The 14,326-nt window shown below is 38.7% G+C and overlaps 1 protein-coding gene across 9 annotated transcripts in view; it reads right to left on the reverse strand.

Moving 5' to 3' along the window:
* Positions 1 to 1,882: 1,882 nt before the first annotated feature.
* Positions 1,883 to 14,326, reverse strand: part of ZMYND8 (zinc finger MYND-type containing 8) — a 49,580-nt gene continuing 37,136 nt past the window's right edge. For 4 of the 9 annotated variants that reach the window (XM_053992554.1, XM_053992559.1, XM_053992553.1 and 1 more), the window contains exons 14-22: positions 13,552 to 14,055; positions 12,382 to 12,753; positions 10,634 to 10,824; positions 10,013 to 10,093; positions 8,913 to 8,991; positions 8,142 to 8,381; positions 7,835 to 7,992; positions 6,348 to 6,437; positions 1,883 to 3,287 (exon numbers count right to left, since the gene is read on the reverse strand). In XM_053992554.1, coding sequence (XP_053848529.1) covers positions 3,186 to 3,287; positions 6,348 to 6,437; positions 7,835 to 7,992; positions 8,142 to 8,381; positions 8,913 to 8,991; positions 10,013 to 10,093; positions 10,634 to 10,824; positions 12,382 to 12,753; positions 13,552 to 14,055 — 1,817 coding nt within the window. In that variant the 3' untranslated portion in view covers positions 1,883 to 3,185. Of the gene's footprint in view, positions 4,490 to 6,347; positions 6,438 to 7,019; positions 7,551 to 7,834; positions 7,993 to 8,141; positions 8,382 to 8,912; positions 8,992 to 10,012; positions 10,094 to 10,633; positions 10,825 to 12,381; positions 12,754 to 13,551; positions 14,056 to 14,326 lie in introns of those variants that run through there. The other 5 variants (XM_053992557.1, XR_008439697.1, XR_008439696.1 and 2 more) reach the window with 5 other exon arrangements.

Below are 14,326 nucleotides of genomic sequence, written 5' to 3' on the forward strand. Positions count from 1 at the left end.
TACCTGCCTTCTCTGCCACCACTCTTGGATCTAAAGGTAGGAGGTGGAATGTGTGCTCCCCATTTCAAGGCTGGCATGGTAATCTTGCTGTCAAAATATTTAAATTCTCTGGGCCTGGGTGGATCTCTTTGTTTGAAAATGGCTGATTGTTCCTTGCTGCAGCACCAGGTAAGGTCAGAAGGATCAAAGCCTCTCTGGAAAGAGGAGTTAGAGATGCAGCAAATGCTACAGCCCTCACCTCCCAAAGGGTTACACAAGTGCTACACAAACCTGAGGGATACTCCTAACCTCTAAAAACATTTAGAGAAAACAGTGCTAGAGCTGAGAGGGGATTTTTCTGCCAAGCTAAAGCAGAAAATCTGATCTTAAATTAATCCAAAGCAGCAGCCCCACAGCAGCTGTGACACATCAGCATGACCAAAACTTTTTAGTACAGGCTGTGGGGGCATTTGCAAAGAGGTGCTCTCTGGCCTTAGCACAACTCCATGCAAAATGTCACTTTTCAAGCACAGGCCTTGCCGGTCTCAGGGCTTGCTGAGCAGAATTTTTTCCTCAAGGTTTCCCTGCTGTAAGAATGGCTTCCTTCACTTGTGATGTAACTTCTCATTTGTGACAAAGTCAGTGGAGAATTGACTAATGCTTACAAGGTAAGCGCTCTGGTAAATAAACTTTTGAAAGAGGAATAAATGCCAGGGATTGCAGATTCCCAGAGAAGCACAACTTCAGCTTTTAATACCCATCCATCAGCTAACTGATCTTCCTTGAAATTCCAAATTTAACACCTGACTTAATCGAGTCAATTGTCTGAGCACTGATTCTGGGTTTTTTCTTAAGGATTCTTAGAAGATTTTGCCTTCAGAATATATTTAAAGGTTTGAAAGCTGTTGGTTTTGTCACTGACGTTCTTAGCAGAGCTTTGGGTGGGACACACCAAGGGTCAGGAACACATTTGTCACACCAGTGTCACCACTTCCAGTCACCGTGGCACATTCATCTCTCAGTGCAGCAAGAGTATCAGGATTTACTGGCAATTGATGATGGATAGAAGAGGGGATCTACAGCAGTTTTGTACTTAGGAACATCCAGAAGGCCTCAGAACATGCACAAATACATGTACAGGTCTTGCTCAGTTTTATGTATTTCTACATACTTTACTAGGATTTGGTCACCTGTTATTTTAGAGGAGGAAAGAAAAAATCTCTTCTGTGGGAAAAAAAACAATGCTCATTAATTGAAAAAGCCCTCCACAGGCTAGAAAAGGTGTCAGAAAGCAGCGGGGTTTCCTACAACAACTTGTACATCACTTTCTTTTTCCTCTAACACAAGGCTCGCTTCAGCATCCAAGTTCCATGGGGAAGGCCAAGCCTCATTTCAGGCTTTCAAGTTTTGTGCTTTTCTGTAAACAGTAGCACTGGGAACATGAACTGTGGTTGCTTTACAAATGCCCAGAACAAGGTAGCTGCAGGAGCAGGAACTTCAGACGATGCTCACAGATTTTACCATGTTTCATAAGCTCCCTGTTTCTTTAACTTGTAATTAAGACACATACAGAGAAGTCTTGCCCAACTCAGAGGTGCCATTTCTACCCACAACTACACCTAACACCAATCCCAACCAATGAATAAATGGTACACATCATCAAACTGGACAGGCTTGGATCCAAAGGTCCCACACGCCTGAGATGCCAACGTAAGTGAAATTACCTGTGATCTGGAGACTGCAGAAATGAAAATTCCTCCAGACTGAACCAAAACTGGAAATCCAGCAACACAGAACATTTTTCTAAAACAGTTTAATAAAAAAATTGTGACGTTTCTTGAAAAATTGGAGAAACCCAAAGCATATCGTGTGTGTCACCTGTCTTAGTCACAAAGAAACACAATTGTCAAAAAAGATATTTAAGTTTAATACAAATTTTATACAAAGAAAATGTGAAAAAATACTTCCATATGCTAAAAGCAATTATGCTTCACAAATAAGGCCAGCTAGGCTAGTTTTGACACAACTGCAATTAATGAATATTCTGTTCTCACTTTTTTTTTTCTTCTAATACTTTTTTCCCTCTAATCTGGGTACTAGCTGGAGACTGTACAAACCGCATTCTTATATAAACAATGGGAGAAATCAACATGACTAAAATGTACAACAGAATGTACTGGAATGATATCATACAATTAATTTTCTCATATACATACATCACCTTTGCTTTGTTCAATGCTTTCGTTTTACACAACATACAAAATGGGACTACAGCCTCAGTGTAACAGACAGCATCTCCAGGGGGTACTTCCTCTCATACTGCACTGCTTCATGCTTACAGAAAAAACATAAATTCCATCATATAAATAATACATGCTCTGGCCCAGCACCAAAAGTCCTTGGCCCATGTTTCCCAATCCATGTTTTTCTCCACACCTAGTTCTTCAAAGTCCTTCGGGAGGATTTTTAAAAAATAAGAAAACTGTGAAGCATAGCAACAAACGACTTTCCTCAATCTTTGATATCAGTAATCGGAAATCCTGCTACAACCAGCTGCTATTACACTTTGCAAATTTTCTGATCTTAGACTGAATGGAATTTTAAAATAATTTTAACCTGTAAACAACATTAATATTTGTTGTCAACCTGGTCATTGTGAAAAACAGTATGCATTTTTGTGGATTTCAGGTCCATAATTTGCCTAATAGACTTAGGTGAAAAGAGATATCCTTCATCACTTGGTTGTTCAGAAAAATTCCACAAGAGTTTCAAAGTGCAGAAGTTTTTTTCACTCCAAATGCAAAAGTTGTTCAAATTTTCTGTATTAGATTATTTGACGCAGTTTCCCAAGACCAGTTCTCAGCATTAGGTTGTGGTAAGGCTCTTTTAAACCTTCCTCTTCCAACTTCAAACGCTCTTTATAAGTTAAAGTCAATACAAATATAAAAAGGAGATGGTACTCTAATGACATCCACAAATTGTACATTATTTACAAAAGAAGCATAGATTTAACATGGATCTTACCTGTCCTTAGCTTTTCTAAGCCAGCACTAATGCTTTACATTAATGTAGTGTAATTAATGCTTTGTACACATACACAAAGCTAAAGTCTGAACCTCTGAGGTTAATCCAAAGAACTGTGTTTATTTGTCACATTTCTATTAGATTTATTTATTCCAACATTTGTCTGAACTTCTTGTTAGCAGTTAGACTCTTCGTACTTGGACTGGCATTGTGGTCTGAACATACTGAACTCCAGTTCTCATTGCCACTGTCCCAGCAGAAGGACTTACCACTACAGGAATGGTCTGTGGATTAAAACCAAGAGAAACAGATTGTTATGTTAAAGGTCACATAAACATGACCACAGAAATAGAGATTTGTTTTCCAGGGGAAATCCAGGACAAGTTCCAATTTTGTGCAAGAACTAATACCTTTATTACCACAGTATTACCTCATTCCAGGGGAGGAGTAGTGCATTACTTCCCTATAGCCAAGAGTTTCTGTGTTCTCATCACTGCTCTAGAATTACAGGGACAGGAGGTGCTATAGGGGCTGCACACACTGCCTGTGCTTGGAGGCTGAGGGTTTCAGAGTTACATCCAGTTATGTATTTTCTGCAAACTAATATGTGGGAAGAGGAAAAAGGGCTAAAAAAATCCTTTGTCATTTGAAAAAGTTCTGACAAATCAAACTGGAGTACAAAAATACCCTTGTTTATAAGTATATTCTCGTTACACGTTACTTAAATCTTTTTCCCCAAAAGGAACTTTCCCCCATGCATTCAGTCTACACAGAAGAGAACAAAGAACATCCATCTGAACAAAAAAAGTACTTAAGTTAACTTCTGCACAAATCAATAGCAAAAACATCAGCATTACTGGGAACTGTCTTACACACCCTGTAAAAATATTAATATAGAATAAACTTTACACTTCCATCATACTGATCATGATTTATACATCTCAACAAATGGAGTTTCAGGACATCTCTATAGGTGGCAATTGATTCTACAGATGCAGAGACAAAGGCACAAGAATGTTAAACAATCTGGTCAAGGTCACATCACTCTAGAAATCTGTAAGAGGATTTATTGAACCTAAAGTCTGTATCTTAACCTTCCTCCAAAAACGTGAGAAAGTCTAGAAATGTCTCTACCATACAAACTGCAAAGTGTGTTCCGACACAATTCCAGTGATGCACAACTGGTGATCAGACAAACGCATCCATTTCAGTTCACAACATCTTGTGGAAGAAACAGGGAGTGAGATTTTGAGGAACCTGAAAGGGATGCACAGATCTTCCCCCAGTGGTAGTGTGACATTCCAGAGAGGACATGGAAGAACAAATACAAGTTCACTGAAGCCCAATGTTTCCCCACACTGATTCAAGAAACCACATTGAGTGTCTTAATGATATTCCACAAAGACTCTGAGTATCCCTGCTGAGATGGATTACAGCTCCTTTGTGACTGAGTCTGTGCCTTCCAGAAGCCTACTCATTCCATTCCCTGGAATGCAAAGAAGATGGGTTCATATTTTTACATTATTTTAACTGCAGTAAGAATAAAAAACAAACATGGGACCAATTTGCTAAATAAATTCAAAATTACTGCCATTTCGTAATGATTTCAGATGTGTTTACAAGGTTCGGTGGAAACGGTACCCAGAAGATACAATGGAAGTTGTTCCTAGTTGGACACAAAGTGCAAACTGAATTCTAAACAAGTCATTATTATGTAAGTCACTGTCAGTACTAGAGGTGGGGAAATTAAGGTTGCCACAGTTGCCTTTTAAATATACACACTTACACACATGGAAATAATTAAGTTTCAGTTCTTAGCGCGATCAGAATATGGAATGTGCGAGACTCCTTAAATGTGTTAAGATCATTCCCTGAGAGGTAAATTTTCCACCTCTGCCAGTTTTACACATATGTACATTTTGCATACATATTAAACATGCACTAAGGTTTAAAATTATTTAAATTGCACGTGCAGTCATTAGAATACAGAGGTGTCTGTAGCTGTGCAAGACTAATGCAAATGTGTACAAAGTTATAAACATGCACAAATAAAGTTGGAAACCTTTCACACCTTCCAATTCTGCTTTACATAACTCAATACACTTTGTGTTACAGAAAACAGATGAGGGTAACTGCCATTTTTCTGAATATTACACAAAACCACCGCAGGATCTTACAACCTCGCAGCTATTCACAAAAGAAGCCTGATGTCTTAGAAGTCTGCTATTGGATTTTAAAACACATACAAAACCTTATTGTTAATGGTAGTTCAGTCCAAGCAACTCAGGGCCAATGCTGCAAAGGTGCACAGTGGTCTCAGCTGAGACCAAGTGGAGTTGAAATGCTGTGAGGAATGTGGGAAGTCTCCATCCCCACCAAGAGCTGTGTTTGTGTGGAATCTGATGGTTGTGAAGCGCTGTTTGTGCATGTGTGTATCCACCAACACACATGTGTCCTGCAGCTGGGGGTGTGCACAGGGAAAGAGAGACAGAGGAACTTACACAGCACATCAGGCCTCACAGTCACAGTGTGGGTAAGGTACACTGTTAAATCAGATAGCTTATAACAGTGTCTTTTAAGTCAGAAGTGAAGTTACCCACACATGGGCTTCCCTGCTGAACCCAGCACAGAGGCAGAGCACGTGCCGTGACCAGGGCAGCATCAGCTCAGTAGCTGGCTCTGACATGAGCACTGCAGAGCACAACCAGCTGAAATAACGGGCTAATATGGTGTAAAAAATACAAAAATCCAACTCACTTTTGTCCCATCTACTGTGACTGACACTAGGGAATTCGGATGTCCTTGGTTAAGCCTTTGATGGAAAATACCCAGGTCTGATTCCAATGCGATTTCTCGTTTCATAATGCTAATGTGCAAGACTGCATGGGAGAGACACTGCTGACAAATGCATATTCTTTTTCACAGGTACTGAGATGTCACAGGAATATCAAGCATAGTTCAGAAATAATTAAATCTCTAAATCTCTTTAGGATACCATAGACAAAACGATATTTAAGAGATATTTAAAATTAATTCTATATATTTACATTGATGTTGTGGTCAAGTATATACATGAAACAGACCAAAAATGTGAAATGGCCTCTGCCTGTCCTCAGTGCCTTTGCCAGACTTAAAAGATTTCTGAATCTTTGCAATCACAAATGGAATGAAAGGGTGGAATGTTGCACAGCAAAATAAAGCATTTTGCACTGCAAGTTGAGACTATACCAGTGAATTCATCTCTTGATACAACAGCAGATGGAGACAACCCCCCAGAGATACTGAGCAATTTTAATGCCAGGAACAGCATTGCTGCAGACTTTAAATTATAATGCTGTACTTACAATTGTGGGTTGAGTAGTTGGAATATAGGTGGTGGTCTGCGGTACCTGGACCAGTTTTATAGGCTGGTTGCTTGTCACACCTGTTGCTATCTGCAGAGACAGCACAGGCAACCTCAGTAGAAGTCTCAGCTTGTACATAAATTCCACCTAGTTGTTACATTATTATTATTGTGATACGCAATTTATGTTGGATGTTTTCTTTGTGTTAAAAATTTGCATCTTAATGAATTCACAGGTTACTTCTTTGTTAATAAAACAAAATTCAAATTATGAACATGATCAATGTATACAGCATGATGTTTCAGGTAGAACATCTATATAAAAGCAATTCCATATCTGTATAACTGGAATATTCCCTGGCAGGTTTTAGGTCTCACATTCCCTACTTCCCCAGTAATACAAAGCTTGTGCTGCCATAACAATGCATACAAACATTAAGTAAGTGAGCCAGAGTTTAACCAACTTCATCAGAACATTTAAGTGAAACAGCACCTCCTTTTCCCCCCTTCAAATCTGTTCCCCAAGTTACTCCCTTAGATGACATTTCAAGCCCAGAGATCTAACACCAGACAGTAGCAAAAGTATCAAGAAATGAACACAGCTCTCTAAATTACTATGCTTCCCAATTCTACAGGACTATCTCGATGAGACATCATGCTGGAATCACAATACTACAAAATTAGTTTGCTTTTAATATTTTAAAATACAACAAGGCTCCTACTGATGTGGAGGATCATGTGTAAGGGTTTTAAGGATCAGCCCCACCCCCCCCACTAAATTTTTTCATTTAATAAATCTTGCAAGGGCAGAAAAAAAATGATGCCAAAATTGCTAATAGTCAAGCCCTACCTATAAAGCAGAATCTTCTCTATAAACATTTTCTATATATGCAATGTTAAGTCCCTTTTTTTTAGAGCATTTGCTCATCCTTGCCTACTGAAAACTATCAGAGTAGATGCTATGGAGGATTTCAAAACTGCTCCGTTAACCGTAGATTCAGGTGAAGTGTTGTATCAGTGTGATGGAACATTGTGGTACCCTAATGGCAGTCTGTGGTGAGAAAGTAAGTTGGTTTGAATGCAGGTCTTGAGCTTGGCCTCTGAACCCCCAGGCAAGAAGGGCTTGGAAGTGCTGCAGTCAGTATTGCTTATCAGAAGGCAACTTGTATCGAAAGATCCCGACCAGAAGCTACACTGATGGGTCCTGGAGAGAGAGAGAGAAAGAGGTCCAGTCCCCCTTGGCTGGAAGGATCAGTCAAGCCAACACAAGTTTTTTTTTGGGAATAAATGAAGGGGAAAGGGTGTTCCCAAAGGACAGAACGAGGTTCTTTTACAAGATGAAGAACAAAAACCACAACTCCCTATCACTCCCCAAAATGCACTCTTTGAAATTATACAAATGGTTATAAATTCCTGGCTTATCCAGGGAAGCCTTTAGGGGTAGGTTTCAGAGAAATCTTTTTTTTTGTTTGAAGTGATGATACTCACTGTAACACTCTCTTTGCTTTTATCAGCTGAACCTTCCTTTTCCTTAGGAGTGCTGGCTGTTTCTGTGGGTGTAGACTGCACGCTTGAACTGGGCTGGGAGGATTTATTTAGTGTTTCTGTGCTAATTTCAGTATCTGCTTCTTGCTGTGTCGCAGTAGCTAAAATCAAGGAAAAAAGAGAATGAGGCCACTACTCAAGGGAGCCAGTCCACAGTCCTTCCTCAGAGTCACATCTGCACATGAAGAACTGAGTCACTGTGGATCCAACCACTCAAACCCCCCACCAGCTGTGTAAGAGGCACCATTACCTGACTGTGTGCAAGATTTCATATGCTCAGGCCAGTGAGCTTGTTGGCAGGGGTAGTCACAGTAGCTGGTATTCCAACAGCAATAAAAGATGGCCTCTTTCTTGCAGTTGGCACACCATTGCTTCTTCTTGGTCTCATCCACTGCTTGTTGCTTTTCTAGTTCCAGCTGCTTCTTCACCTCAGCAATCAAACGATCTCGTTCCTGTTCCAGGCTCTGACGCATTTCAGCCATTGTCAGCTCTACTCAAAATCCAGAGAAAGATGGGTTTGCATTTTGCACTCCCCAACAGCAAGGAGCAAAACAGTAATATTCATAAGCTTAAAGATAACATGAAATTAAAACTAGCAGTCAAGGTAGTCCCTGAGTTTGGGCATCTGTTTCATACCTACTCAACAAATGCAAGTCTTCCATCTTCTTTTCTTATCCTGGCACCATGATTTTTAACCATTACCTTCCATTTGTTTAACACTTTAGTTCTAGATGCCCCACAAAGGACCAGAATACAGCATAAGCACAAAAAGGACATATGCAGTTGCTGCTAACATGCTTTGTCTTTGCAAGCCCAAACTTTATTCTGCTTCAAATTCAGAAAATACAGAGGATTCCATCTCTTCTCTCATCTCATTTGTTCATTGTATCTTAGCTTCTTTACAAAGCAAAATGTGTTAGTTCCAAGAGGGACAATGTGATGAAGGTAACACATACTAGAAGCATTTCCATTTTCTATGTAGGACAATACCTGACACTGTTTTGGACTGTCATTTTCATACCTAGATTATGTTTCATTTCTGAAAGTTCCTGTTGATGTAACCATTGAAGCTTTTCTATCTCAATCCTCAAACGCCGAATCTAAATATTAAAAATTTAATAGTTAGTAATAACAAACAGGGCATGATGTGTAATACATAATTATTGTATAAAAACCATGCCCAAAGCAATGAGCCATTGTTCACGTCAGGGCTCCTTCATATTAACATGAAGACAAGACCAGAGTAAACCCCAAACCAAAGTGTGAAGTAGTCTAAATATCTGTTTGCTAGATTTGCTCACCATAAAGAGCACAGGATTCTTTGAAGACAAAAAAACTTCTGTTAAACTTACATTAACTTCTGTTAAACTTGATTCCTCTGAAACTGTCACATCTCAAATTTCTGACTGGAATCAAGAACCTAATCCTCAGTGCTGTTTGCATTTATTAGCATGACATTTCATTTCTTTTATTTTAAATAGATGAGGCTTAGAAAAGCAAGATTATCAATTCATTGTGGATCAGGAATACAAATATTTTTGCTCAAAACTTTGACTTCCTTATTTTGGTTAAAGCAAGTAAACAAATCATCACACTTTGAGCTTTATTTGTTCCCATTCATACTTAGTTTGCACTGCTTAATCTGCTTTTTCCCAGGTTAAAAAAAACCCTTAGATTCTAAGTCCTACCCTTACAGAACATTAAAAGCAATATATAGAATTTCATTAAAAATGCAAAATGTTCGAAGTATTTTAAAAAAGTATTAAAAACTATGGTTGTAATAAGCTACTGCACTACACAGTTTAAAAAAAAATATTTTCAAAAAAACCAACTTCATTTCTGATTTTAATAAAGGTGGCAAATTCTTGACAGAAGATTGAAGGACCTGGGCTTGATGGCTTAATGCTTGTCTTACAGAGCCCACCTGGTATTTTTTCAGTGTTTTTTCCCACCACTCTAATCATAACTAATTCCTCTGCTGTTTCAGAAGTAATCTCTTGACAATCTCCATATATAATACTTTGTAGATAAAGTTATGTGGCACATTCATATGTATATATAAACACTAATTTACATTTTTCAGACTTAAAATAGAAGTTGTTTTTTAAATCTTACACTAACCTCAGCTATTGTACTTCCAGTAGTATTTTTTGAAAGATCATTATATATTTCAGTCATCGTTCCTTTGATGGCATCCATCATCTGAAAGACAAAAAGAAAAAAAACTTATTTTATATATATATATTTAATAGATTTCCACTTTGGTTTTCTTTCAATCCCTCTACTGGGAACCTATATTGCTACCCTTCTCTCTCTCTAAATATATGACATTTACCTGGTTCTATTTATTTAGAAGGTAGAGCGTAACAATTTCAACCAGGACTCTGATTTTTAAGTGTCCTGAACAGGTGAATTGCTTGACCTTCTACTTTTCTAAGAAATTGCTATTGATATAATTTATAAACAAAAATTATATAACTATGAACTTGGGGAAGAAACTCAATGCAAGAATATATAGTATTCATTGATTTTTTTAATCTGAGTATCTAAGAGAGTATGGAAAGCTCACATCCCTTCCCTCACTGTCACTATGATGAGACCAGTACAACAGCACTTCTCTTGAACAACTTAGCATCTGTTTCTTGCCTGAACACACATTTATGACAAGTTCCCACCTGATGAAACTACAGGGTGTTTTAAAAGAAAGGTACAACTTCATTAAAACCTTCCTCCAGAACTTACTTTGCTGGTATATTTAGCAATATCTGCAGCCACATCAGCTGAAGCTGTTGCAATTGGCAAGTCTGTGTTGAGTGAAGAAGAAAGTGTGCTTGCAGATCCAGAGCTGGTAACCATGGAAATAGGCTGAGTGCTTGTGACCAAGGTTATAGTGGATGTGGAAGTGCTCTGGGTGATCTCTTTTTGCTGCACAGCTAAGAAAAGAGAACATTGAGGGGATTGATCACACAAGGAACTATGATAACAACAGGCAAATTTCTACCTTCAATATCTAACTAAACTGTGTGCAAGTAACCATTTCAGATTTGTATTATTTATACAATGGTGCCATCTAACGATTAATTAAACAGTGCTCAGCCACTGAACTTGTACATAATTGTAAGGCTTAGAGGTAATGAAGTAAATATAACTTTAAAACTTATCATCATTTTAGACTGGCCAGTGCAGAAGTCTCCCTCAGCTCTAATGACTTACCTGCTGGAGTATTTTTTTAAAGAATAAAACTTTTCAAGCTATTTTTACTGATTTGTATTATAAAAGATGTCTTCATTGCCAGTTTCCTCAGTAGTGGAATTGCTGCAATAAACAATTTATTCATCTTTATGTACTATATTTCTGTTTATGCCAATTCAGTATATAAGAAGTTTATGGATTTTACAGTTCTCACATGATAAATATTATAGTCTGGAAATCTAAGATGGAACATTGCCATGATGTGCTTAATAGTAAACAATATTGAGAAAACAAACTCGTGGGCTGAACACAAAGTTCAGCCCATACAATTAAGGTATATATTAAAGCATGATTCTATTAAAAGTTTTGCATTTAACTTTTCCAATTTTCACATTTATTTTTCCTCATTGCATATTTCTGTATCAATTTGTGCAGTCTACAAGCAGAAGGATACCACTTCCTCAACACTGCTTAAATGACAGAAACAAAAGCAGTTTGGGACCAGAGAAATGAGCCTCTGTAAATATCTGTATGCGAACCATCACCCAAACCTCTCTCCTCTACAAGATCACCTGCGTGCCAGTGGTGTCAGCAGAGTGGAGAATGTCTCCTCATCAGGCACAGCAGTAAACATTTCAGTTTATTAACTTGAAATGACAAGAGGAGCTGATTTACATAAAGTTGCTGTTAAGTGAACAGAAGCAACAGCAGCACAGGCTTGTGTTACCCTGTGCCAGCTATTGGTGAAGGCTCCAGCAAAGGGATGGTGAGAAAACAGTTGTGAAAACATTCTGAAATGCCAGGGGTGTTTGCTCAGTAAACTAGCATCAAAGTCTTGTTAAACAACAGGGATTTCAAAGACAAATCCTGGAGCCTGGGTAATTTCATTGTTGTCAAATTATACTCTGAAAAACCCTTCAGATCTGCTGCTTGTCAGATAAAACTGGAAACAATTTGTAGATACTGAGGTGACATTGGTAAACATGTAAATGATTTTAGCACATGATCCAGAAAATTATTCAGTTCACCCTTCCAAATCTTTTATGGCTATGAAAAGCAAAAATATTTATACAGACACACAACTTTTTTGTCATTAAAATAAGATAACATGACTCTAAATACACACCAGAAAGAGCAAGTATAGGGAGTAACTTTTTTACTAAAGACACTTATCAGAGTAGCACACTTTGAGATTTTGTTTATACAGAAGAACTCCTGGCTGGGCACCCTTGGAGCACAGGGATCACTACTGGGGAATTCTGGCACCACAGGCACATTTGAGTTAGAAGAGTGGGTACCTTTAACTGCTTGTCTTGTCTGATATCTCGTCCCCTGAGAGGACTGAGGCTGCTGTGACTGAGACTGCTGGCTCTGCTGCTGCTGCTGCCTCTGTACCTTCTGCATGTGCCACTTCTGAGAAGAAGTCTGGAATTTGTTTGAAGAATTCCACACCACCCTCTGCACAGCAGGGGCGGTTTCCTTGGGCAGCAGAGGCCTCTGCTTTTTCACAGGGCTCCCTGTGGCAGCAGAGGGAGCACTGACAGTAGAGGCAGCACTGGTGGTGGCTGTCACACCAGCTGGGGGGGTCTGCGATGCGGAGCGGGTGAGCACTGGAGTTTCTGGTAGAGGCTGGGTGCTTGCACTGGAGGAAGGAGGAGTTTTACCTACAACTGAACAAATGTAAAATGTTATGCCAGCTTTTCACCAACACATCTGATTCATAATATTCCATCTAGTTTTTGGAACAGCTATATATACCTTCCAGTCTGCTTTGAATTGTTTTCCTCAAAAGTAATCAATATTCTACAAGTAAAGTAATTTCAGTCTAGTTGAAGGTGGTGGCAATTCAGATGCATCAGTAACTAAGCAAAACAAGAAATACAAAACCAAGAAAAACCAGCCTGACCTCATTCAAAAGACACGTGAGAGGTTAGCACTTGTTAGGGTCTTTCTGCCTTACCATTTTCACCTGTCATCCCAATTTCCTTCAGGAGAAAAAAAATTCTCAAGGATTAATATCTGAGCAGTAACTGAAGAAACTATAAACTTTCTAAACAACAGTGAACTGACACTGACAATCAAATGCAGATGACACCACATTGGGCAAGAGTGCTGATCTGCTCAAGGGCAGGAAGGCTCTGCAAAGATCTTGCTAGATTGAATCAACAGCCTGGGACAACTTAATCAGGTTCAATAAGGCCAAGTGCTGGGTCCTGCCCAGCAAAAATTATGGATATTCATGGTTCCAACTCTGCTGAAAGGAAACAGTAAAACTAATTTTGTTTAAACCAGAAACTACAATGGGCACTGAAAACTTTTCTCATAGTCACAAAGGATGAACAATCACTCCTAAAAATTGTTTTAATACAGATATTTTTATCCTAATGCAAAAATAAAGGTGGCAATTCTACCTTTGGTAACCGCCCTATAGAACAGAGGGGAAACAAAAGGAAATAATTTCATCCTACCATCTTGTTTAGGAGAAGATTCTTTAGATTCTTTCTTGTTTTTCCTTCCTTCACGAGCACAATGATCATCTCCCAGATCGATGACAAGTTCACTCTCAGAATCAGAGTCCAGTCCTAGATGCACAGTTGGAGAGTCTGTTTCATCTTTACCTTTCAGCTTTTCTTTTGCAGGATGCTGTAAACTCTTTCCCTTTTCAGAAAATTCTTTTTCAGTGTCTGAAACAGCCTTTTCCTTGACCGGTTCTTCTGTTTTCTCCAATTCTGGACTTGTGCTTTTCAGTTCCTCCTTGTCTTCATTCTGTGCTGGAGGCTTAGGTTTTTTTTTCAAGCTCAATGATTCTTTGTCACTTCTTGCACCTTCCTTGTCCTCACCATCCTCTTGATCATTCTTTGATTTCTGATCCTCATCACTATATTCACTGTCACTGGTATCGGATTTTTCAGAATCTTCAGAGTCACTGTGTTCTACTGCAGTATAAACAGCTTCAGATATTTCATTTATTCCTAATTGTGGGAAGGAAAGTACATTCCATGCTGACATCAGACTGACTGACATTACCAAGAAAATACTCTATATACTGGAACAAAGTGTACACATTACCTTAACTGTCAGTGTTTAAACTACAAAGCTTAATGCCCTATCCCAGCACCATAATGTATAAGAATGAACTTCTACATACTCCAATTAATATTTTTATTTCTTTCAATGGACCTCCTTTCACTGCTTTTTCCTACTACCTGCAAGGTCTTTTGTTAATTCAGGACCCAATGCTGG

The sequence above is a fragment of the Vidua macroura genome, chromosome 17 (genome assembly GCF_024509145.1).
Source record: "Vidua macroura isolate BioBank_ID:100142 chromosome 17, ASM2450914v1, whole genome shotgun sequence".
In the NCBI taxonomy this organism is placed as follows: Eukaryota; Metazoa; Chordata; class Aves; order Passeriformes; family Viduidae; genus Vidua; species Vidua macroura.